The following is a 25,915-nucleotide window of genomic DNA, read 5'->3' as shown; positions in this document are numbered from 1 at the left end:
TAGAAGAAGAAAACGGAAGACAAAGTATTACCACGGCCTCGAGCACGCGGTAGACGTAGACGAAAAAGAGGACCCCTTTCTTAATATTTGTATAATATTTGTAGTACGTTTGGCTCACGGCCAATCTAGAAGGAGAGCTCCCTCGTGACCAGCCGTGGTTTGGCTATGTTCACTGAACCCTGGCCAATCCCTCCTTATGGGTATGTGCCATATGAGCCAATGTAGAAGTAGAAAAAGAAAATGCTGCTAGCTGCTATGCGCATGAAACTTTCACGTAACAATATTTTACCATATATAACCTTTTGTACAATAGGTTACCTCAAGTTGGGTTGAGTCTGTTGCCCAAACAATAATACCAGCCTTTTCCAGTTTGTACGGTTTTTTCTAAGACCACATAGCTTGCTGCTAGAACGTAGAATCTAAAGAAACATCAGTTTTGAATACCCATTTAGATAAGTGGAAGCGTATACCCGGTACAATACCAATTTCGTCTGTATTATAATATATATATATATATATATATATATATATATATATATATATATATATATATATATATATATATATATATGAAGGAAAGAAGCCGACAGTCGGCGAGGCCAAGGAAAGCATTGGGGATTGTACTTTGTCTTTCTTTTTTTTTTAATTTTTACTTCATAATCACGTAAATTAGTAATCTAATGTGTTTAGGGAAAGATAAATAAACACAAAGTAGAAAGAAAAACAACGTGCCTATGGTGGGAACCGAACCAACGACCTCCGAATAACGCGTCCGGTGCTCTTCCAACTGAGCTACATCGGCCGCTGTCCCCACTGCTACTTTCTTGGGTATTAATGTTGTCTGTAACGAACCTTGAGAATATATATATATATATATATATATATATATATATATATATATATATATATATATATATATATATATATATATATATTCGGAGCAGCGTTCCATGTATGTGAATCTGGCGTATCATCCTGCCTGCATGCTTGAAAAATTCTCTTGTGAGCCCCGCAGGAGACGTCAGGTAAGCAGCATTTCTTTTGTAATATGCGAGGTATTTTATGTGCTTGCGTAGTAATACCTGACTCCTAGAAACTACGAAAAAAAGAAACTTGCTGCCTGAAGTACACCCTTCATTAGGAGGGAAGCAAGGTAAGCCTAAGCTGTGTTTGTATAAAGGAGCGCAAATAATATGAACATGATCGACCGGCCGGATTGACCGACCAAAACAGGAAAAAAAAAAAAAAAAAAAAAGAGCACGGAAGACACTTATGCGCTGCGAATGCGAAAGCCCCAAAATGAATGTGATCGGTCACACTAACCACGAAACAGGAGGGGTGGGGTAGCCTTTCATGCTACCCTACCCTTCATGTTTCTAGTGTTCATATGGGGCGGCCTCGGCACGATGCCATCACCGCGCCGGGCACATTTACGAACCAAACGTGCGACAACGTTCTTTTTGCTCCAGACAAGTTCACCTACACGGTTGTCGCGGCAAGGAAATAAATATCCAAGCTGTATTGAGCTTATCGCTTTCTTTCAGCTCCTCCGAGAAGGAATAAAGAAGGGCAAGACGATGCTGCAATTTTCTGTGAGTAGAGGCGCGAGTTTACCCGTTTTTCACTGATAAGTATGTAGTGAAAGGTGAATTTATTCTCACTTCTGTTCCAGTTGACCACCTTATACCTCCATTTCATGTCACTGCATGCATTATTACTAATAGCCCATGGGCCCCGGATTGCCCACAGACAATTGCAAGTCAGTCTGAATAGTGCGCAAGTTACAAGAGATTCAAGCAGGGCACGCAAAAGCGCGTACAAGAAAATGCAAATAAGTGTATACATGAAGTGCTATCGGGTGATACATATAGGGAATAATCGTAACATCTGTGTAAGCTGCACGAGGAGAAAACAGTGATTCGCCGATCGTGTCTCGTTTATCCCATGCATCTGAAATATCTTATTAACGAAAGCATGACTTTATCTCAATTTTGTGGGGCTAACAGACGAATAGGCACAAAAAGATGTAAATATGATAGTGCCTCTTATGCCAGAGAGGGCCGACATGCAACATATTCAAAACCGAACTAAGTTTCCTCTCAATCAAAATTGCTGTTTTGGCCAATTGATTCATACCTGGCACATAAAAAACACCAGCTGGAAAAAACTGTGACAAAGGAAATTTGTGGTAGAGCATCCACTCCGCATTCAGAAGATACAATCTCCGGTTCCTGTGGGTACCCGCCGGTCTTCAATGACGATTTCCCCAGGGCCTGGTGCTCGGCTCTTCTGGGGTGAAATACTTCGGAAAGGGGCCACTTACCGAAAGCGTAAAGACCATACATTGGCTTCTGCCGTACAGGGCTGACTTATGGTTGCCGGTGGCGGCATGAATCGCTGACCCATCGGCGAAACATTTTGGGAAATTTCCACCTCCTTTCAGCGCCCGCCCTGTCGTTTTGTGTTGTTTTGTCCCCGTTGTTTTTTTGCGCCGGTCTTTTTTATGTGCTAAGTTTCCTAGACGCGAGTGCCACGACGGATTCGAATGTTTTCTGCGACGCGAGTGCTTCACGATCTTATGAGCTTTGGAAGCCGGTTGCCGCGGTAGAAGTCTCCGCAGGAAGAGAAAATGGCGACAGTAATGAAGTTATACGTAATGCATGCAGGACGTCCTTGACAATTCTGAGTTGGCATTTCGCCAAGTGATCGATACGGCCTGAGTCCTGAGCCTGTTTACTGATGCTTGTTATACTTTTCATGTATCTTTATTTCTTCTGTATATACATTGATGTGATTACGCGCTGCATCGTGTATACCGTATATCGTTGCCCACCAAGGTGTACCTTGTGTAAACCTTGACATCGTATTCTGTATTTAAAGTGTTGGTTTTGTACAAACCCAATTTGCAGTGCTTTCATATTTTCAATGCTGCTGAGCTCTGCCCAAGAGGGCTGGGCTTTGTCAAGCTGCTTTCTTGCAGCTTTTTTCCTCTGCCTGCTTTCTTCATTTTTGCGGAGAAATAAAATTTATATGATTTGACTGCAATTTTATTAGTGAGAAAAGTGAGATGCCAGTGACTGTCTTCGTAACACAAGGCAAGAAGGTAATGCCCCAGTTAAGCAGCGCGTTTTATAAAACAATAGTGCCTGTTCTCAATACATGAATAAGTTTTAAGCTTCTATGTTAATATTGTGGTTTTACAATTTGCGAATTTCATCACGGTGGCCCCTGCGATCCCTGATGATGGCAAGATCTATATAGCTTTGTTTTCATTCTAAAGACAATTTTGATGATAGACTTAACGTCCTAAAGCGACTCAGTGACGCTGCAGTGGAGGTCTCGGGATCATATCTACCCCCTGGGATTCTTAACGCACACCGACATCGCACAGTATATAGGCACCTTCATTTTCCACCTCCGTCGAAAAGCGGCCGCCGTGGGCGGGATTCGATTCCGCGTCCTCGGGTACAGCAGTCAAGCGGACTAACCATTGCGCAACCAGGGTAGGACAGTTAAAAAAAGGTAGCGAATGCCACTGTATACTTATCTAACTTAGATTAGCGTTTGCAGCCATGTATGACACTACTACTGACAGGCGACACCTTTGCAGTAAGAAAGCTGCATTACACCATCTCATGTCAGCGAACGAGCGCACATATCAGTTTAGATTAATTTCACCAATTAGCAGTATGATATGGCGGAATGCTGCAGTGATTATAACGGAGTCATGGTGTAATATTTACTGCCTGAGCTGTTTGTTCTTTCAGGACTGCTTCACTTATCTCTACGAGTGATCTGAAATGGAAGTCATTATTACAACTTGCAAAACAATGCAAGCAACCACATGTTGACGTTGAAAAGAAAGCAACACAAATGAATAAAATATTCAAAAATGAAATTTGTAATTATAAAAATAAAGCTTATATCATATTCTGCTCGAAAATGTCTCACTTGTGTGAAATGCTCTATTTTGTGCGCTGCACCTGTGCTTTGGCCGCTGCAGCTATCCGGTTGTGACGCATGCACAGACCTTTCCATGCTGCTATTTAGAGCACTGTGTTGCAGCGCGTTCCTTCTCCAGCGCTTCGGTTAGTACTGTTGAAGATAATGCATAACACTCATCACAGTGAAAGAGCTGGGCCGGCTTGCACGATAAAGTCCGAGCTAAGTAACGGTATCTTTTGTAAGACCAGACTTTAAGACTGCTCGGGTTCGCAACGCTTCAGTTCAGCTCGTGCTCATCAGTGGCTTCCCTGAACGCCCTCGGCAACCACTAATTGGGACATTTACCTCGTAACACAATCTTAACCGCAAAAAACAATGCCACGGATTTTACCCAGAGCAAGACTGACGGAATGTTTACATCTTACAGTGGGGACAGGACCAGCGCATCTCTGCATTTCCCTAATTTCTCTACTTAGGTACAGGACGTCCTTGTATCTTAACTAAGATGCAGTGAAAATCGACTCGCGCGTGGAGTCAAACTGGCGGTCAAACCCCCGCGTGCTGAAGCCAAGGAGTCAGCGCTGTTTTTTTCCCCCTTTTCTCACCTCTACTCGGGCGCTAGCCGTGTCCCGCGGTGTGCGCGGGAGGCTTGGTTTGTTTCGTCCCTTCGCCCCCCAGGCGTCGCGAGGGAGCGACGGCAGACGCACCTTTATCGGCCGGGAATAACAGCGGCGCACTTCTGCGAAACACTTTACGGCCGGCTCGCCCAGCGGCCTCCCGCTGTTGCGCCAAACGTCGGTGCAGAGATACCCCGCTAATGAAGCCGTTTGCACTGCCACAAGCGCTCACTAAACGTCTGGCAGAAGGCGACAATAGGCGCCACCCTTTCCCCCCCTCCCCCCCCCCCCCCCCCCCGTAGCGACTCATCGAGTGCGAGCAACGGTGACGGTACACTTCTTTGGGACAGTGCCGCCCCCCCCCCCCCCTCCTTTTTCTCGAATGGGACGGCTCAGTGATCTAGTCCGCAGCGCAGACCCCCCGCAGCGTTCATCCTGAAGGGTGCCAGCTGCAAGGTCGTGTCGCAAACACGCCGGGAAGGGGAGGGTCTTTGTTGATGTTTGTCATCAAAACTGGGCAGTCAAGATTGAGGCTCCGTGCTTAGCACGTTGTTGTTGTGGCTGTAGGAAGAAGGAAAAGAAAATACAAAGGCCTGCTACTGGCTCAGTAGCTGAGCCACATCCGCTGCCTCGTGCGGACAGAAGAGAAAATAGACAAGAAGGGAAAAAGAAGAGGCAGAGAAAGACGCGCACAGCAGCAACAGCCGTCGTCCACCACCGAAGCAGTGGCGGGTGCAATGACGGCCTACAACAGATAAAATTCGGTGGCTGGCTAGCCCCCACCGCGAGCGGCGTTGACCTACCGTCCCAGCCCCGTAGGGCCAGGAACGTATCTACAGGCCCTAGGCCTTTAACCAAAACGCTCGGTAGGAAAGTAAGGGCTTGTAGAGTGACTTCTCTGTGTGAGTCTTTATTTTCTTCTAATTTACAGTAGTCTGTGTGACTCTTGTTGCTGTAACCTTACAGTTTGCCCATGTATACTATTTTTCTTGTGTAAATAAAATTCTTCTCCTGACCATCATCTGATCATCGTCTACTGCTTCTTCACTGCCTAATGACCACGTTTGGAGAGGCTTCAGCCCCTCCGGAGATTGGCAACGAACGAGCCTAAAACTACTACGGCACTAGAGTCGTAATCATGCACGCGACTTATTCAAGTCAGGACTGAATCCCAGCTTCGACTCCAGTCTTAAGCGGCCATGCTAGCGGCCTATCCTTCAGACTTAGTTAAGTCTGGACTTAGCTAAGACAGCCTTAAGATCGCTCCATGCAAGCGCGCCTGTTTTCTTTCTGGGCAAGAGAATAGTGTCCCTCCAGAAAGCGAAACTATTGACAGAAACAAGTGAACTTAAGGGCTCGGCTTGAAGCCCATTGTTTCAGCTTTGCCCCGTATTGACACTTCGAGCCAAAAGTGGTTATTTCTAGGTGGACGATGGTAAGCGGAGTCACACCACCGCGAGCATTGCTGACATTCTGAATATGCAGTTGTGGCGCTTTTCGACGTTCGCAACGGTAGGAAAATTGCTGGCAGGTTTCGCAAGGTTAATCCCACTTGTAGCTAACAGCTTCAGCTTTCTTAAAGGGCAGTTTCTTCGATTTTCCAAACGCTTCAAGTTAGTGGCCATTTTGCAATTGTGAGAACCTTCTGTGATATGTACAATGCCAGGTATTTAGAAGCAAGCACTAAATCATCTAAATACACGGCAAAACGCTAATTCAAAACAGAAAACTCAAAACCGAAATCACATATGGTTCTCGCTGTAAGCTCGGCAGTGACGTAACGGGTTGATTCGCCGAACTGCCTGGTTCCCTAGCATATCGAAATTACCTCCGCGCTTTTCGCTTTTCTAATATCTGAAAGAGAAGAAAGCAGATTCTCATAAACCAGCACATCTCCAGAAGACAGTTCATTCAATGATTTTCGATCTGCAAGTCGCCAAACGGGCCAAGTAGTTTACAAGATCGAGCCGTTCTGGTACGTGTTCATGTCATTTCATGACCGCGTATTTCTTATGCGATCGACGGGTTCAAATCCAATGTTTGCTGCCGCGGCGTTTGAGCGGCAAGTGCCAGCCGACTCAAGTTCGTGAGGGAATCCGCTGCCTTAACGTTACAGCAACATTACGGAGCAGGCTGGATCCTTTGTTTGATGACTTCATAGTTTTGCGCTTGCATAACTTTTACGTCAATTTCTTTCACATGTTTTTACCAGTGATACTTCGTTTTGGCTCATGTTTCGCAAACTAATGCTCCTTGCCGTTTTTATTGCGAAAGAAATATTACTCTAGGTTTCGAGCCTTCAGCGTAGCGCGGCAGTAGCCACGTCTTACCCACGTGATGCTGCGACGTCACACCCCACGTGACACTAGGGTGAGAGCTGGACTACCAACTCAAGCGGTCGGCATAACGCGGTGGTAGCCACGCCTTACCCACGTGACACTGTGATGTCACACCCCACGTGACACAAAAGCGAGAGATAGGCTCCCAACTCAAGCGGTCGGGCGTGGCGCGGTCGGAGCCGCGGTTCAATTGACAGGAGCTGCCAACTTGGGTCTCTCGTTTCACATGGGACGGTTATGTTAGAATCAGCCTGCTAGGACCCTGGCATTCACGTTACCCCTATAGGCCACTAAGGCACGTTCATACGGCTTGGTTAAAGCGGTGCTTTATATGTGGGCTGAGGACGAACAAACAGAGAAGAAGAAGAACGCTCGGTCACCCGCTGCTAATGCTCTCGCTCAATATTTGGTTCAGCAGCGTTGAACTCTTGTAATTTTAGTTTCCTGGAAATCCATGCATGCCGAAAAGATTATGGATGCGCATCAATAACTGGTCATAACTGGAGTTATATTTTAAAGACTGCTAATGTTACCTATTCGCTTTCTAATATGCGCAGACTGCAATAAACAATGCTTCATATACATTATATTGTTTTGTCCGCTTTATTGTAGGAATGGCGAAAACATCCATGCGTCATATGCATCATATAGGCGAAATTACTACACAGTAGCGTGGCAGTAGTTCACGTAACAGGCAAAAAAAGGGCAACTTAGCGACACTTTCAAGCTTCGCGTGGTCGCGATAGCGCCTTTTTACGGACTCTATAAACCACTCGATTCTAGAGCATGGCTCTCTTCACGAGGCATGTAGCTTTAAAACTCGATTGCTGAAAAATTACGCTACGTTAAAGAAAAATTTTACATTGCAGATCGGAATTTGAATTTCACCAAAAATATAGACTTAAAAATTATTCTGCGACCTGTTAACATAAAAACTTGCCAAAATTGAACTTTAAACTCATCATCTCTATCTATATGCATATATATATATATATATATATATATGTGTGTGTGTGTGTGTGTGTGTGTGTGTGTGTGTGTGTGTGTGTGTGTGTGTGTGTGTGTGTGTGTGTGTGTGTGTGTGTGTGTGTGTGTGTGTGTGTGTGTGTGTGTGTGTGTGTGTGTGTGTGTGTGTGTGTGTGTGTGTGTGTGTGTGTGTGTGTGTGTGTGTGTGTGTGTGTGTGTGTGTGTGTGTGTGTGTGTGTGTGTGTGTGTGTGTGTGTGTGTGTGTGTGTGTGTGTGTGAGTGAGTGAGTGATTGCGAGCTGCCAATTCGAGCAGACCGGAAAACGGGATCTAGAAAAAAAGTTCAGCATTCTTGGGCATCGACTTTAAACTCGGAGCAACTGCGCAATTTATAATAATCAAGTGCGAAAACCTACATGCGTTACGAGGGGGAACCTCTGGATATATTATGGTGCAACGTTAGGATATGCAAAAAGGAAATAGCGTTTATGAATAACTTCCTGTTGACAACTGCTCATGCTCAGAATTTCCGGAAAGGTAAGAGCTTTTTCAACAAAGTAAAATGTAACGATATTTTAATGCAAGAACAGAAAAAATAAGCAATATTTCAGAAAGCAAGCAAAAATAAAAAAAATTGAGGACACTTAAGGTCATGACGTGTAGGCCACCACCTCATATATAAAGTCCGAGTCGTCCGAGTCGAGACAGAGTGCCTGTCCCATCGCCGGTAACAAAGAGAAGCGTCGGCGGGTGGTTCGAACAAAGAGCTTTCCTCTTAGAACTAATGGTCTCTTTCTAAGTACAGAGTGTCCTAAAAGAGACCAGATGTGACGCGCAGTTCGCACTACGGCACGTCGCCGAGACATTTCCTCACAAACAAGCACACCAAAAATACAAACGGCAAAACACTGAACCTTCCACTTTCCACCTTCCACCCAAGACTCGGGTAATCTATCAAAAGATAAGCCGAGGCAAACCAACAAGAAAAAGGTTAGGCAAATGGCAGTTGAGTCCTGCAGCTCAAGCTATAGCTATTGAAGCCAGTGAGCGTGGCGTTGCGACCCTTCGTAACACACATCCACGGACGCAGGGACCACATCATCGTTCACTCCTCGACTTCATTGCATCAGCTAACCTTCCTAACCTTCATTTATTTGACCACACCCTTCATCATTCATATCATTTTTTATGCCCTGAGGCAATAAACATTGCAAAAAAAACAACAACACTGATGTGGAAAGAAATAAACAAAGGCGCACACAAAATCCAACAACTCCTGATGCAGAACAGAGCACAGGAGCACGCTATAGTACGTATTCAGTACACCAAATTTCTACTGGCACGCGATTTGAAGCAGAGATTCGTTCTGACCGCAGGGAGTAATAAATTTCATCTGCCATTGTTCTTCCGTCACTTTGCTCTTAATTTTCCCTTTATCTATCCCTGTACTCTATTTCTCCAGTTTTCTTTAGCCACAGATCTGCTATAATATCAACATGAGGCAGATTTCAAGTGGTAACGTACTTTTCTTCTTTTTTAGATATATTTTTAACAGCAACGCCACTACCAAGTGATAGAATGTTATACAAGGATAACGCTTCAGGCTGGGCGTCCGATAGATCTCACTCGTTTTGCTTTTCTCGGGCTGTGCTGCCAACGCACGTGCCAGTACGAAAGGCGAAGAAAACGGTAGCGGCTGTGATTTCCCTTCTCGTTACAGTGGCTGGTCCCTCGTGTGTTATGTGCCATGAGCCAAGGAAAAAGATGTTACCCGTTGCTCCGCCTTCGCGTTCCATCGCCGGTGAACGACAGCGAACCTCCTTGCGAATCGTGTCTCTCGGGCGCTTCTGGTTCGCCCTCGCTGCCGTGTTCCTAATTATCAGCGCCTTCCTCCTCTGGTGCTCCGTGCACAGCGGATATCAGGTGCGTACATAACGGTCTGCGCTAGGGCGCTTCCCCACCCGCTTTGGATTGTCTTGGAACTTGATTATAAAAGTGGTATGCCTTGTCTTGTGCGCTCGCTCTAAACAACTCTAAACCAATGAAGGGAAAATTGGCCGCTGCCTGACATGAGTAACAAGTTTCGTGAGGATTTCCAACCTACGCTTAAGGATAAGCGACAGGCATTGGCGGCACTTAAATGGCGAAAAAAATTTGCTTACCCACCATTCCAGTAAAGGCTAATCGCAAATATGCTCCGAAACGCGAAACTATTAGGACGAAAGCAACTGTAGATCTCTCTGCTACAGTGCACGCAGTTGGGTTTGTGTTGTTGAACTCCGCACTGTTACGCTTGTCGTCACAGTTGGGTCACTCTCGTGGTCCCCTTTTGGCGTCGGGTCCACACGACGGCGTGATGGAGGGTCGTTCGCCTCCGGGTAGCCAGCTGGACCCGTGTCGGGACCTGTACGAATACGTGTGTCACAACTGGAGCTCGCCGCATGGCGCGCGCACCTTCGGCGAGGACGTGGCCCGGTCTTGGGAGCGGCTTGTCGAGCAAGCGGCTCTAGCCCAATATCCCGCGGGAGAGCGGAAACCCGTTACGACAGGCCTGGCACCGGAATACGCAGTCGACGCAGTCCGGCAGTACCACAACAGCTGCATGAATCTTCTGGAAAAAACCGAGAAGGCGAGTTGAACGTTATTCGTTTCCTTTTCCACGGGTACTGAGAGTGTCCGAAAATGGGTACGGATATCTCTGCATATTCATGTTGCTGAACAGTACGGCTCACTGAAACATTGGTGACAGTTTTTATGTGGCATGCAGCGTTCAGCGACTGGTACCGCTCATTATGCGTCCACAGGAATCATTGAATTACCTTCCAGTGTCCTTATGACCACAGCGAAGTTATGCTGCATACTTTGTCTATTTAGTTTTCAGTTAAACTTGATGCGATTTTAGCAGCTCAGGATATTAAAATGGGGTCGAACTCTGTAAGCGAACAGCCACGTCCCTGAAAATGTGGTGGCAGAGCGATTGGCTAAACGATGCCGAGAGAAGCAAGATGCTAGCGTGAATCCATTAGTTTAGTGTTCCGCAATAAAATTATCGCCTAAAGCATGAATATTGGCATGATTTATTTATTTGAAATAAATTACAGGCCTGTTGGGCACTGTGTAATGAGCCGACGGGGGGAGGGAGGTTATATTGTCACGGACAACAGGGCTAGACGTGACTAACTCAGGGGGCAGGCCTTGATTCTTTTGGCTAGTACGGTGCACAGGGGTGTCGATTGGCACAGGAGTTGAGTCCTGGGCATGCGGTGGTGTACGGGACATGTACTGGGATCGAAACCTAGCGCCGACACCAAAATATGTCGCGGACAAGAGGGCTAGACGTGACACACGACGGGACGAAGCTGAACCAGCACGCAAAGTTCCGCGCACAGCACGCGAGGCCACTTCGGCGTCCTTTTCTTCCAGGCGCCACCTAAGAACATCAGGGACACCAGGTGGCAATATTATATGCAGGGCGTATAGGGATGACTTTAGTGCATGATAAACAATGTATGAACATGCGAAAATGGTACAAAAGGACAGATAAAACGGCACGGACATACAATAACAAAAAGGTTGCGCGGCACGGATTAACGCACGAAATAAAATAGAATGCACGTGTAACCTGACTAGTGTTATATGCGCTGTAGCGCTTTTAACCTAACGCACAACACAAACAGAAAATGGGAGATAAAAAAAAAACATAACAGGCAGAGGTAAATGAAACGCATCAAGCAGCTGCACGAAAGTAAATAAAACATAATTTTGAGCGGAGTCACGGTAAATAACAGCTTAAAGGAAATGTGTGATAAAGGTGCGACGGAATACATTTAGATTAAACAAAGAAACAATGCTATCATGCCGGTTATTTCATAAGCTCGTGACTGATGGAAATGTGTGATAAAGGTGTGATGGAATACATTTAGTTAACTAAATGTGCTAAATGTATTCCATCACACCTTTATCACACATTTCCATCAGTCACGAGCTTATGAAATAACCGGCATGATAGCATTGTTTCTTTCGTGTCATGCCGGTTATTCTATAATCTCGTGACTGATGGAAGAGCTGATGAATCGAAAACTATCGAGTCACAGTATATCCTCGTAAAACTGGAGGGATTGGTTCTGTAAGCGTTAACCGAAGTTGCAGCCAGTGCATATATAGTATTAGTATATATTGGTATTCTACTAGTAGCTGCTGTTTTGTAGTAGCACTCATTTTTATTTATTATAAATGGACGCTTTTCACAGTTAGGAAGTACGGTATGCTAGGATGCAGCATGCAACGTGAAAACTACGCCAATTTAAGTGGGAATTTGCGCGAAAAAAAAGTGCTCGACATTTGGAGAGATGAAAACGTGAAATGGTGGTGGTGGTGGTGGCTATTTGCTTCTTTTATGAAAGAACCACAATAACGCATTGCAATGCTCGCCTTCTGGTGGTGGTGGCAGTGCTTCCACCACCACCACAACTACCACTTTAAATTCCTGTTCAACATTCAATCGTTACACTTAGAACCCATTTCATTTCTCGAAATTTCGAATGAACAAAAGCGAAAACGAGAGCTTGTATGTAAGCCGCGTCTGACAGACCTTTTTAGATATGTCACGTACTGATACTTATGTAAACGCACCAGAATAGACGACCTGATAAGATCACCCGGTGAGCAGATATTCTGCCTGAGCATTTTTAATTACGACAGGTGATAAAGAATGAACTAACTCCACCAATTATACTCAATTTCAAGGATATAATGCTATGTTATCTCTAGTTGTGTTGTTTATAGTCTACTTCACCATCACCATTGCTTCTTCTTTTTTGTTGTTTGTTTGCTTGATTGATTGTTTGTTTAACAAATAATTGTATACTGGCTTATGTACACCCCCCCCCCCCCCCCATGTAATTCCCCCAGCGAGCCTTAATGGTATCTGAATAAATAAATAAAAATAAATAAATAAACTCATAAGACAAACATGGAATGACAACCGGATGATTTGCAGGATCTGCGCTCGGAAGTTCTGCGCCTGTTTGTAGCACTCAACTCGTCCTGGGAGATTTTGCAGCCGGATCCTTTGGACGAGGGCGTGGTGAGGCTGCTGCTTCTCCTGTCCCTGCGTTTCGGCCTGCAACCTGTGCTGCGCACACAGCTCCGGGTGGTGGGTGGCAACAGGAGGCAGCTGCAGGTACTCATGTCCTGCCCGTGCAAAGCGTGACCGCCAAAAGTACATAGCCTCGAGTGGCATAGTTGATAGCCGTGTCCTACGTATAAGCGTGCAGTGAGTTGAGGCTTGAGGGTCCTACGTATACGCGTGCAGTGAATTGAGGCTTGAGGCAATGTGATAAAACACCTTGTCTGAACTTGGTTTGGTTTGGTTGATAACTTATTCGTTCTAAACACTCTTAATTAGCATTTCAAGCATTGTAGTTACATTCTGAGTACCTCACACATTGGAATCCTTTTCTTCCAATTTTATTCTTAATTTATGTTATTAATAATTATTTGCAGTGATTCGATTATTTCGCCACGGTCTATTACATACCAATCGATCATCGGTGACTACAACCACAAATTACCATGATACAATTGTTTACACAGTCCCCGATTATTAATAAGGAAGAGAGAGAACTTTTATTTGCCCAACAGAGGGACTATCCGGCTCTTTGGGGATAGACCTGGAAGGTGGGACTGACGCCTTAGTTGCAGGCCAGTTGTTCTTGTACTCTGGCGGCATCTTCGGCCAATCAAGCATTGTATGGCTATGTAGGCGGGTTCCACATGGGCATGACCTTATCGGTGCTGTAAAAGAGGAACTAGTTAGTATATCGGAAAACGAATTATACCATTCGGATAGAGAATTAAAGAAATGTATGCAAACGACAAAATGTTTGATATGGGTTAATTACTTAAATAATTACGGCCACCTGTGTCAATCAGACGTCAAAATAGCCGGGAGGGGTAATGTCGACGTCCAATAGGTGTCATGTGGTACTCAACTTCCGGTAACATAGGCAGAGCTTCCGGTGGCGGGAAATATGAAATGTTTGAAGCTGAACGAGTGGGAAAGGCCGTCATTCGCGTGCACAAATGGGTGGGAATGGGTAAAGTGTGTAAAGGAAAGGTAGTCTGCTGCAGATGAAAAAATTAGAAGGGGTCTACGCTGCTGAATCAAATATGAAGCGAAAGCCTTAGCTGCGGGAGACCGAGCGTTCTTCCTCTTCATTTTCTTCTTCTTTCCTAGCCCACATAATAAGCCCCGCATTAACCAAGCCGTATGAACGTGCCGTAGTGGCCTATAGGGATAACATGAATGTCAGGGTCCTGGAAGGCTGATTCTGACATAACTGTCCCATGTGAAACCAGAGACCCAGTTGGCAGCTCCTGCCAGGAGACCACGGACACGGACACGGCACACACTGACGAGTGGTTAGACCTGGCATAGTATTGCTTTCGCAATAAAATTCAGAGGGAACTGCGGAAACTGCAGTGCAGAAGTGAGAGAACCTGAGCGTTGCTGCTACACATGGTACATCGCACGTCCCTTGTCGAACACAACCATCGTTCCGTTAACCGCATCAAAGTTCACCGGCGTTCCATAATTGGTTTATAGGAAAGGGAAGGCGCTGTATCTGTCACTCGCGGAATCACGCTGACACATCTTGAGGACAGCACAGCAGCTCTCAGTCTTACGCATTTCTGCAGTACAGATTCTACTGTGGTCTCGGAGAATGTTTTGTTTCAAAAACGAAAGCAGCTCTGGGAATTCCGTATTACCCAAAAAGATGCAAGAGTCGCAACGTCTAACTCACCAGAGATGATGATGATGATGATGAAAACATTTATTGACATCAGTTTAAGATTTAGGTTAAGGGAAGGCTGGTCGGATCCCTAGTCCGGGACACCATTGGTAAAAGCCGCCGTCCGTGCTCTTTCGACGAGGTCTCATTGTTCCAAGAGGTCCCAGCTGGACAGGGCCGCCTCCTGGCCCTCCCACATTGGCTCATTTCTTATAACTAGACTGTTTTGCTGGCAAGCCCATGCCATATGATAAAGTTTGCCTTCTGGCTGCAAAATATGCACTGAGCTGAAAAGGACTCTGGCTCAATGGCTTGAAGCACAGCTGGATTATTAAATGACATGGTTTGTAGCCTTCGGCGCAAATGCTGTAGTATATATGTATATGTTATTATTGGAGAGGAAGACCCTAAATCAGTGAGGACGTAGAAGGAATCCGGGGAAGAAAAGCTCGGGCGGAAGCGTGCGCGTGCTCCTCAACTCGCACAAAAAGATTTTATTGTGTACATACATAAATACAATAACGCACATTACTCGCAGACCAAAGCACTATATAAAACAGTACAGGGTACTTACATACAACAAACTAAAATAAACATGATTCCCCAGTGAGGAGAAAACAATAGAAAGAGGTTGGGGGGGGGGGGGTTCTAATAAAGGACGACAGGCATCTCAAGACTGCTCCCCCGTACAACATAGAAGCGCGAGTGCCAGCGCTGCAGAAACCGCGCCTCGCCCTTTGTTTCTAACCGTCCAGACAGATACTTCCAGATGACGAGGCGCAGCCTCTGCAAGGCTCGGTACATTGCGCGGGCCGGAGTGCGGCGCGCCTCAGCGAGGCACCTGCAACGCCACAACAGAAACAGAACCACAGTGAACACATGGTGTTCAAAAGGGTTGCGCCGGCGCCTGCTACCGGGGTTCATCTGGACGTTAAACATCCTATATGCGAGCCGCCACATTGCTCTCGCAGAGTCACATACTAAAAAAGAGCATGCGAGAGGCTCTCGGGAGCACCGCCGTTGGCCCACTGGTCTTTGGGTACAATACCCCATCTGGCAAGGGGCTGTCTCGTGGGCAGGACGCCCCAGCGCCTAAGCCAGTCAAAATCTCGTACTTTATTCGGCAGCCGACAAGCTGCCCACGCTCGCCATTTGTGTACAGCGGTCTCTCGTTGCTCAGTAGCTGAAAGCCTTCGAACGGCAACTAGTTCGCTGATGCGTATGGTTGGTAGGTCACCCACATTAACACCTGACAAGTCAGCAGCGAGAGTCTACTTTGCCTCGGCAACCTCGCGGTAAAAGGCAGAGGTCTGTCCGCCTGTGGGCCGAGGTAATGTTTGGGTGTAAGCACACGACGACGCGCCGTGCTCATCCAGTACAGGGTGAGCGAGGGAACAGGGTAAGAGTGGTCAGCTAACAGCCTCTCCACCAGCCTTAACGCGAGTACTTGAGCCACTGTCGGGATGCACGGCAGGCCAAGGCCTCCCCTGCTCCTCGGAAGGTGTAGTATGTAAAGGGCGACTAGCGCTGTCCTGCCGTCCCAAACAAAAGTCCCTATAAGGGACGCGAGTCGGTTCGCCACACGGCGCGGGATTGTTGGGATACGCGCCGCATAAAGGGTGAAAGCGCACACTCGTGTCTTGATGACACTGACTTTAGCATTGTACGTGAGGTTGAAACACGCTGCGTCAGAAAGAGCGTGCGTTGCTTGCGAGGGAACTACGTTCCAGGTGCGTGGAGAGACCCCACTTGGCTCAAACAGCACGCCCAATACGCGCACTGAGTCCACAAACGGTACGGCGGCGGCTAAAGGGTCCCCGTACTGACCGAAGCGGAGTGCGTTACCTTTCTTCGTGTTTAGCTGCGCTCCAAATACAGCTGCATATTCTGAAAAGATGTTAAAAAAATGTATAAAACAGTGATTGTCACGCACGAACAGTGGAGGGAATGTATTGTCTTCCACACACATAGGTACTTGTATATACACACACACTCACTGTAGTACATACATGGGAGGACAACGAAAGGTGCGATACTAGCAACAAGTTCATCAATACCTACAAGTGAAAAAGACGCATATAATAGTGCGGAATCCGAGCAATATCCTCTTCGGTTCGTGAATGTCATACTGGTGAAGCACCCTAAATTCTAGGAAGAATAAGATATTTCCTGAGCAATAAATGTAAAGCGCTTCTGTGACTGAGACTGCTTCCTTTGTAGCATAGCATTCCTCCTAGTGAGCATAAGTTTTTTCCGACTCAAAGAATTGCACGAGAGTACGGATACCAGCATGAACATTTGACCCGTGAAAGAACAATTACTACACGAATAGAGAGTAAAAATTGAAATTGGTAAGGCGCTGTATCTGTCATAGTTTTTAATTCGTAAGCATCGTATAGCTAGTATAGGCGAGTGTCGCATGGGCATGACCATGTCGGAGCTGTAGAAGAGGAACTGATGGCTGTATCAGAAAAATAACAGCACCACAGGATAGAGCGGCAAGAAAAGTGTGCAATTGACAAAATGGTTTATCTGCATTTATTAGGTAATACTTAGAGCCAATTAAGTGTTTAAATTGGGGCCAAGATGGCCGCCAGCGAACTCCTGGTTTCGGTTCTGGGCTTCCGGTCACATGTCTGAGCAGAAATTCAAGACTGAGCGTTTTTGTGGCACATGTGGCTGAGCTGGGTGGCGCAGTGACCCAGCTCAGCCACATGTGCCACAAAAACGCTCAGTCTAGAATTTCTGCTCAGACATGTGACCGGGCTCAAACGAGTTAAAAACATGACTGTTGCACCGGGCGTAAAAACATTCTTTTTTTAAATTGCATACAGGAACCCTCCCAGTCAAAACATGGATGGAAGAAAAGGGCCTTTTTGTATCTTGGGGCTCAAATTGTCTACTATGTAGGAAACCTAAAACAGCTGAGCACGTGTTCCTGGATTGTTGGGATGCGGTGTTTTACTGGTATGTGTTACAAAGGACACTTAAAAAAGACCTGCCATTGACGCCACGTGGAATTCGGTACTTGACAACTGTTAATGATGATTTTCAGTATGACCTCATCATGCTATTGGGCCTTCACAGTATTTGGAGGCGTAGGATGGCTTATAGACACTGTGATGTCGATGCACGATCTGTATGTGATTATTTTGTTGAAAGAGTGTATAAACTAAAAGAAATTTTGAAGCAGCAAGACGCTGCGGAGGAGGTCTTGAGTCTGATGGGCGAACTTGTGGTAATGAAAGTCCATTAGACAGGGTTGTCAGACAAGGGGCATTGCAACCACGATCTTTTAGTAATGTATTTGTACCAATTCATGCAATAAAGTAAAAAAAAAAGAGCTGGGTGGCGCAGTGGTTACGGCGCTCGACTACTGTTCCCAAGGATGCGAGATCGAATCCCTGCCTCGGCGGCCGCTTTTCGATGGAGGCGAAAAGCAAGGCGCCCGTGTGCTGTGCGATGTCAGTGCACATTAAAGAACCCCAGGTGGTCGAAATTTCCGGAGTCCTCCACTACGGCGTCTCTTATAACCTGAGTCGCTTTGGGACGTTAAACCCCACAACCAACCAACCAGCATCAAAGTTCTCCGGCTTTTTTTTTTTGTACAGGAAAGGAAAGGCGCAGTATCTGTCACTCGCGGAATTTCGCTGACGCGACTCGCGGACAGCCGGGGTGGCGCAGTGGTAAGACGCCCGACTACTGTGCCGGAGTTCCCGGGTTCGAACCCGACCTCGGCGGCTGCGTTTCGATGGAGGCGAAACGAAGTGGCGTCCCTGTGCTGTGCGATGTCAGCTCACGTTAAAGATCCCCAGGTGGTCGAAATTACTCCGCAGCCCTCCACTATGGCTCCCCTTTCTCTCCTTCCACTTTCACTCCCACCTTCCTCCCTTCCCTTACGGCGCGGTTCAGGTGTCCACAGAGCAAGGGTGACAGATACTGCGCCTCTCCCTTCCTGTGAACCAACCAACCAACGGACAACACAGCAACGTTTAAGTTTATGCATTTCACCCGTGCAGATTCTGCAGTGATCACGAAACATTTTTGTCGCGAAAGCAACGTTACGCCAGGTTTCGCCTCATGGCGTGGCCGGTGGGTACAAATGGCCTTGGAACAGCCGTTGCCTAGCAACCGTTTAAGTCGAGCTCCACCAGATGGCGCTGTGTCGCTGCTCCTCGCTAGAGTGGAAAATAGACCTTTATATTTGTCCTTCCTGGACATAAACGGGGCGTACGACAACGTAAACGGGGAACTCCTATGGAACATATTAAAAGAAGGTATCGGTTATGAGATAATAGAGTTTTACAGGAACTCTATTATAGAGTTCCTACAGGAAAATATACCGGGATTACACCCTGCCGGGGTGGCGCAGTGGTTACGGCGCTCGACTACTGTTCCCAAGGACGCGGGATCGAATCCCGGCCTCGGCGGCCGCTTTTCGATGGAGGCGAAAAGCAAGGTGCCCGTGTGCTGTGCGATGTCAGTGCACGGTAAAGAACCCCAGGTGGTCGAAATTTCCGGAGTCCTCCACTACGGCGTCTCTCATAGACTGAGTTGCTTTGGCAAGTTAAACACCACAAACCAAACCATACCGGGATAACAAAGTGGAAATTACATGGAAAGGGATAAGAAGTATGGAAGATGTTAAAGTATGTAAAGGATTAAGACAAGGCTGTCCTCTATCACCGCGGCTTTTCATGCTTTATATGATAAACCTGGAACGGAAGATACAAGGCCGTAACCTAGGTTTTAACCTGTCATATAGATTAGGTGGAAAGGCGGTAGAGTAGCGCCTCCCCAGTTTGATGTATGCAGATGATATTGTGCAGCTAGCTGAGAGTCTGGGAGAATTGCAAACTCTAGGTAAGCATTGCGGAGACGAAGTGGACGCTCTAGGCTTCCGTTTTAGCGCAGTTATGTCGGGTCTGATGATTTTCAACGGCTCAACTGATCAGAGTCTTAAAATACAAGGCCGTGAAATATCCAGAGTAGCAGAATATAAATATCTGGGGGTATGGGTAAACGAAGGATTGGCATACATTGGAAAGCATGAGCAATCACTTAAGGCCAAAGGGCGAATAAATGCCGGGATAATGAAGCAAAGGGCATTGTGGGGATACAACAAGTATGAGGTTTTGAGGGGTATTTGGAAAGGATTTATGTTGCCCTGACTTACTTTCGGAAATGCGGTTTTTTGCCTAAAATCAGAGGTACAGTCGACATTAGAAATAATTCAGAGAGCCGTTGGATGATTAGCACTAGGTGCCCACGGCAAAACCAGAAATGAGGCGGTACAGGGAGATATGGGCTGGGCATCTTTCGAAGTACGGGAAGCTCAGAGTAAAATATTATATCAGGAACGCCTGAGGAAATTGGACCGTAACAGATGGGCAGCTAATGTATTTAAATACCTGTACTTAAAAAGCGTTGACTCACAATGGAGGAAAAGAACTAGGAAACTAACTAGTAAGTATGCTAGTCACAAGGACGGAGAAATAAAGAGCATTAAGCAACAGGTGAAAAACACAAAAGGTAAAAATTGAATAAATTCGATGGAAAAGAAACAGTGTGGAATTATACCGAAAGTGGAAATGCAGATCAGGAAAGAAGCTTTCTTTGATAACTCAAGAGGCAGTGCCCTACTTTTTGAAGCCAGATCAGGGTGCCTTAGAACACGCAGCTACAAAAAGAAATTTAACAATGAAGATGACGCATGTGCTGTATGTGGTAACTCCAATGAAACAATTGACCATAATATTGTCGCGGACAACAGGGCTAGATGTGACTAAGACGACGGGACGAAGTTGAACCAGCAGGCAAAGTTCCACGCACAGCACGCGAGACAACTTCGGCGTCCTTTTCTTCCAGGTGCCACCTAAGAACATCAGGGACACCAGGTGGCATTACTCCCCCTCCTAAAAAAAAAACGAAAGCACAGACTGGGCGCGAGCGATGGGCGATGCAAGTCAGTACAGAAAACCAATATAAAACGGAGGCGGTGCCCTACACAACTAAACGATTGCATAGTACACTGCACATTACTGCGTGAAATGCGGACAACGTGCACCACCTCGGAGTGTGGTTGCCGACGCGAGGTCTGCACAGTACCCGCTGGAAGGACTTCGTATGTCACTTCTGTGACACGGCGCAGAACGTTGTAAGGTCCAAAGTATCGCGACATCAGTTTTTCAGAAAAGCCAGGCCGGCGCACCGGTGTCCACACCCAAACTTGCTCTCCTGGTTGGTATGTGACGTGTCGATGACCGAGGTTGTAGCGACGTGTATCCTTTCCCTGTTGTTGCTGAATGTGGATGCGGGCAAGTTGACGTGCTTCCTCGGCGCGCTGAGCAAACTGCTCAGCGTCTGGGATGAGAGGGTTATCCGTGCAGCACGGAAGCATGGCATCTAACATCGTCTGAACGTCGCGTCCATAGAGCAGGCAAAATGGCGTAAAACGCGTTGTCTCTTGGATGGCAGTGTTGTAGGCATATGTGACGTACGGGAGAATCTCGTCCGAGGTCTCGTGCTGGGAGTTTATGTACATTGCTATCATGTCTGCGATCGTTTTATTGAGTCTCTCCGTGAGGCCATTCGTCTGTGGGTGATAAGCAGTGGTTTTGCGATGGCTCGTGTGACTCAGCTCAAATACGTCGTGCATACGTTGTGCCGTAAACGCCGTGCCTCGATCGGTGATTACTTGGGACGGTGCGCCATGGCGCAACACGATTTGCTGCATAAAAACATGGGCGATCTCAGATGACGTGCCACGCTTCACCGCCTTGGTTTCAGCATACCGTGTGAGATAGTCGGTCGCGACTATAATCCATTTGTTACTGACCGATGTCAGCGGAAATGGGCCCAGAAGGTCGATGCCGATTTGGTCAAACGGTGTTCGGGGAGGCGCAATAGGTTGGAGCAAACCCGCTGGCTTGAGAGGTGGTGCCTTTCGACGTTCGCACTCACGACAGCCTCTGACGTAGCGATGAACGGCGTTAGCAAGTTTAGGCCAATAATGGGCTTGACGAACTCGGGCGAGTGTGCGTGCAAAGCCCAAGTGGCCAGAGGTGGGCTCATCATGGCAAGCAAAAAGGATATCGGCACGGAGGTCGGCTGGCACTACGAGGAGGAACGCTCGGTCAACAGTGCTGGAGTTTTGTTTGCATAGAACGCCATTCCGGACACAGAAAGCAGACAGGTTCCGAACAAATTGCCGAGGGATATCAGCAGAGCGACCCTGCAGGTGGTCAATGACAGGTCGAAGGTCTGGGTCAGCTCGCTGTCGGGTTATTATGTCTGAAGCACTCACCAGTACAAGAAAACTGCTCTCGTCGTCCGTGCTCTCATCAACTAAACCGACGGGTGCACGCGACAGCGCGTCAGTATCTTCGTGCTTCTGGCCAGGTTTATACACAATGGTGTACTCAAATTCTTGGAGGCGAAGACTCCATCGTGCTAGGCGCCCCGATGGGTCGCGGAGGTTAGCCAGCCAGCACAAGGAATGATGATCGGTGACAACTTTAAACTGGCGGCCGTAGAGGTAAGGCCTAAATTTCATGGTTGCCCACACAACCGCAAGGCATTCCTTTTCCGTAGTGGAGTAGTTCGTCTCGGCGCGGGAGAGTATGCGGCTGGCATACGCTATTACCTTTTCGACGCCAGCTTGGTGTTGAACGAGTACAGCGCCAAGGCCGATATTGCTGGCGTTGGTGTGAACTTCGGTGTCCGCGTCTTCATGAAAGTGCGCAACAGGGCTTGTTTGCAGTCGGCTGCGCAGCTCCGCAAAAGCCTCTTGTTGCTCGGCGCCCCACACGAACTGTGTATCATCGCGCGTGAGGCGAGTCAGGTGGGCGGCAACTTTGGAAAAATCTGCGATGAAGCGGCGGTAGTACGTGCAGATACCCAGGAAGCGTTTCAAACTTCTCTTGTTTGCAGGAACGGGAAATTTGGCGACAGCAGAAGTTTTGTCGGGGTCTGGCCTAACGCCTGCGGCACTCACAAGGTGACCAAGATACTTCAACTCTTTGTAGCCAAAGTGGCACTTCTCGGGCTTAAGCGTCAATTCAGCTGACCGGAGGGCATCTATCACTGCGCGCAGGCGTTCGAGGCGTTCTTCAAAGGTTTCAGAGAATACGACAACGTCGTCGAGATAGACTAAGAAGATTTGCCATTTGAGGCCGGCGAGGACGGTGTCCATCATGCGTTGAAAAGTAGCCGGCGCTGAACATAGGCCAAAAGGCAGCACTTTGAACTCATACAGTCCATCTGGGGTGACAAAAGCTGTTTTTTCGCGGTCCCGCTCATCGACCTCAATCTGCCAGTACCCACTCTTCAAGTCAATGGAGGAGAAGTACTGGGCGCGACGAAGCTTGTCGAGCGAATCGTCGATACGGGGCAGCGGGTAGACGTCTTTTTTGGTGATGGCATTCAACTTTCGATAATCGACACAGAAGCGAAGGGTCCCATCTTTTTTCTCTACCAGCACGACAGGGAATGACCACGGGCTGTTGGATGGTTGTATGACACCATCACAAAGCATCTCCTGAACTTGTGTCTGAATCGCTTCACGTTCCGTCATTGAGATACGGTACGGCTGCTGGCGGATAGGGCGGGCGTCGTCAGGAGTAATGATGCGGTGCTTCACGAGAGGCGTTTGCCGTACTTTCGATGAGGACGCAAAACAAGTGCTGAACTCTAGTAGGAGGGCACGTAGCTCACAATTCTGTGTGTCCGAGAGATCCAGACTAATATCAAGACGGTCAAGTGGGGGCTGCACAGTGCTAACAGCCCCAAGCGTAAAACATTCAGAAACATCCGCTAAGGAGTCAGCAAACGCGATAGCGGTAGCACGAAAAAGATTCCGGGGTTCGTTGGTGAAGTTAGTCACCAGGAGATCAGACCGGCCGTCGCGGAGGTGGATGCGGCTGCGCACTGTACAGATGCCGTGGGTGAGCAAAAGTGACTGGTTGCCTTCCGCGACCGCATGCCCGTCATGCAGTTCGTCGCAAGTAACAGTCACAAAAACACTGGCGCGTGGCGGAATCGAAACGCTCTCGTCGGACATTCGAAGGGCGGCGCGGCGTTGGCGATTCTTGGTGTCAGTATCAGCAGCTTTCTCGGTTGAAAATGTCACTGTGCGCTTCCGGAGATCGATCATAGCTGCATACTCCCGGAGAAAATCAATCCCAAGGATAACGTCACGGGAGCAGTCAGGTATAACGAGGCAGCTTACAATAAACGTGGAGCTGCGAATTTGAACTCGTGCCGTGCACAGGCCACTAGGAGTTACGACATGTCCGCCAGCGGTGCGAATCTGCGTGCCCGACCATGGTGTCATGACTTTTTTTAGAAGCGTTGCTAGCTTCCCGTTTATAATCGAAAACGCCGCGCCAGTGTTCACCAATGCGCTAACCTTATGGCCGTCGAGAAGCACGGGTATGTCCAGCGTGAGTCGATGTTCATGCGTAGGAATTGTCGTCGGTGCCGTAAAATCCAGATCGCTCACAGGTCTCCTTGTCAGGGGGTCTTCGTCACGTCGATTGCAAGCGGCCTCGCCCCCGGAGGTCGCTGTTTTTAGTTTTCCCGGTGGGGACTTGGCGAGCGTCGCTGCGCCGTCCAGGATGACCCGGGCTGCGGCGATGGTCGGCGTGGGGACGTGGATCGTGACTGCCGCTGAGAAGTTGGCGCCATGCGCTGCTGCGCTAAGTAGTCTTCAATCTCTCGGGGTCTTTGGGCTATTGGAGGGCGACGCATGTCGATGGAAAATCCGTGAAGTCCAAGGTGTCGATAGGGGCACTGGCGATAGAGATGACCTGGCTCCCCGCAATGGAAGCACAGGCACTGGCGATTTGGGGCGCGCCACAGGTCCGCCTTCCGCTGGGGTGGTCGTCGGTTGTCGACGAACGGCTCAGTGTGTGCGGAATACAGTGAGCCTTGATCGGGTGGCGGTAATGGCGCCGAAGCAGGGGCAGGGCGTCGCGCCATATCTGCATAAGTTGGACACAGGTACTCCGTGGGGAAAGGTTGTGGATCAGCGGACGCTACCGAGGACTTCAACGCTTGAAGCTCTTCGCGGAAAATGCTAGCTACAGCGCCGACCATCGGCTGTGGAGCACCGAAAAACTTCTGGAGCTCTTCGCGTACAACTGAGCGGATGATGTCGCGTAGGTTCGGGGTAGCCCCGAAGGCCGAAAACGGCTCCACAACCGAAGCGGCGACCACCGGCCTGTCGTAGGTGGTAGACCGCTCCTGGAGCATCCTCTCTATTGTGACAGCTTCCGAAAGAAACTCTGCAACCGTCCTTGGTGGATTACGCACGAGGCCAGCGAACAGTTGCTCTTTAATACCGCGCATAAGGTGGCGCACCTTTTTGTCTTCGGTCATGGCCGGGTCAGAACGTCGGAAGAGCCGGGTCATGTCTTCCACATACATGGTCACAGTCTCATTTGGCATCTGTATACGCGACTGTAGAGCCCTTTCTGCGCGTTCTCGCCGATCCGCGCTGATATAGGTCTCATTAACTCGTCGGCAGAACTCACGCCATGATGTTAGGGCATCTTCTCGGTTCTCGTACCAAGTACGAGCGCCATCTTCCAGGCTGAAGAAGACATTTCGAAGCTTGGCGGCATCGTCCCACTGATTAAACGAGGCGACCCGTTCAAATTGGATAAGCCAGTCTTCGACGTCTTCTCTCTGACTGCCGTGGAAGGGCTGAGGCAGTCGTGGATTTTGCAGGGTGTAGTAAGTTGGAGCTCCTTGCATAGCCGGTCGAGGGGCGCCTGCGATGTTGAACTCCAACGGCCTGTGCTTAGGGGGCAGGCCTTGATTCCTTCGGCTAGTACGGTGCACAGGGGTGTCGACTGGCACAGGAGTTGAGTCCTGGGTATGCGGTGGTGTACGAGACATGTACTGGGATCGAAACCCAGCACCTCCACCAAAATATGTCACGGACAACAGGGCTAGACGTGACTAAGACGACGGGACGAAGATGAACCAGCAGGCAAAGTTCCGCGCACAGCACGCGAGACAACTTCGGCGTCCTTTTCTTCCAGGTGCCACCTAAGAACATCAGAGACACCAGGTGGCAATATACTCGAATATAATGGTATGCATCCGGAAGTTGATGCAGGAGCAGTCACTGTTCCTGAAGCTCTGAGGTATAGAGATACCAGGGGCCGGATGAATAAACCGGCGGTGGAAACTAGCAAAAAAAGGACTGGAAGATTGGTGGCTTAAAAGCAGAGAAGTGACATAATGTT

General features: G+C 48.0%; 1 protein-coding gene across 1 annotated transcript; it reads right to left on the bottom strand.

Moving 5' to 3' along the window:
* Window positions 1-10,372: 10,372 nt before the first annotated feature.
* LOC146186294 (uncharacterized) lies at window positions 10,373-25,200 on the bottom strand. The gene is made up of 4 exons (XM_084608021.1): window positions 25,196-25,200; window positions 23,415-24,169; window positions 12,839-13,059; window positions 10,373-10,477 (listed from the first exon to the last, which is right to left on the bottom strand). The coding sequence occupies exons 1-4, from the start codon at window positions 25,198-25,200 to the stop codon at window positions 10,373-10,375; spliced, it is 1,086 nt and encodes a 361-aa protein (XP_084464147.1).
* Window positions 25,201-25,915: the final 715 nt, after the last annotated feature.

This window comes from Amblyomma maculatum, chromosome 6, assembly GCF_055883805.1.
Source record: "Amblyomma maculatum isolate TAMU_Amacu chromosome 6, ASM5588380v1, whole genome shotgun sequence".
In the NCBI taxonomy this organism is placed as follows: domain Eukaryota; kingdom Metazoa; phylum Arthropoda; class Arachnida; order Ixodida; family Ixodidae; genus Amblyomma; species Amblyomma maculatum.
This window is presented reverse-complemented; position numbering and strand designations above follow the sequence as displayed.

What these genes read in the sequence shown, in the direction of transcription:
- LOC146186294 (XM_084608021.1), bottom strand. An exon ending in TGTGCAGCCCCCACTTGACC is followed by an intron (nt 13,060 to 23,414) that starts GTCTTGATATTA and finishes TTGCACGGGCAG; the next exon opens with GACATGAGTACCTGCAGCTG. An exon ending in TCATCCGGTTGTCATTCCAT is followed by an intron (nt 10,478 to 12,838) that starts GTTTGTCTTATG and finishes GGTTTTTTCCAG; the next exon opens with AAGATTCATGCAGCTGTTGT.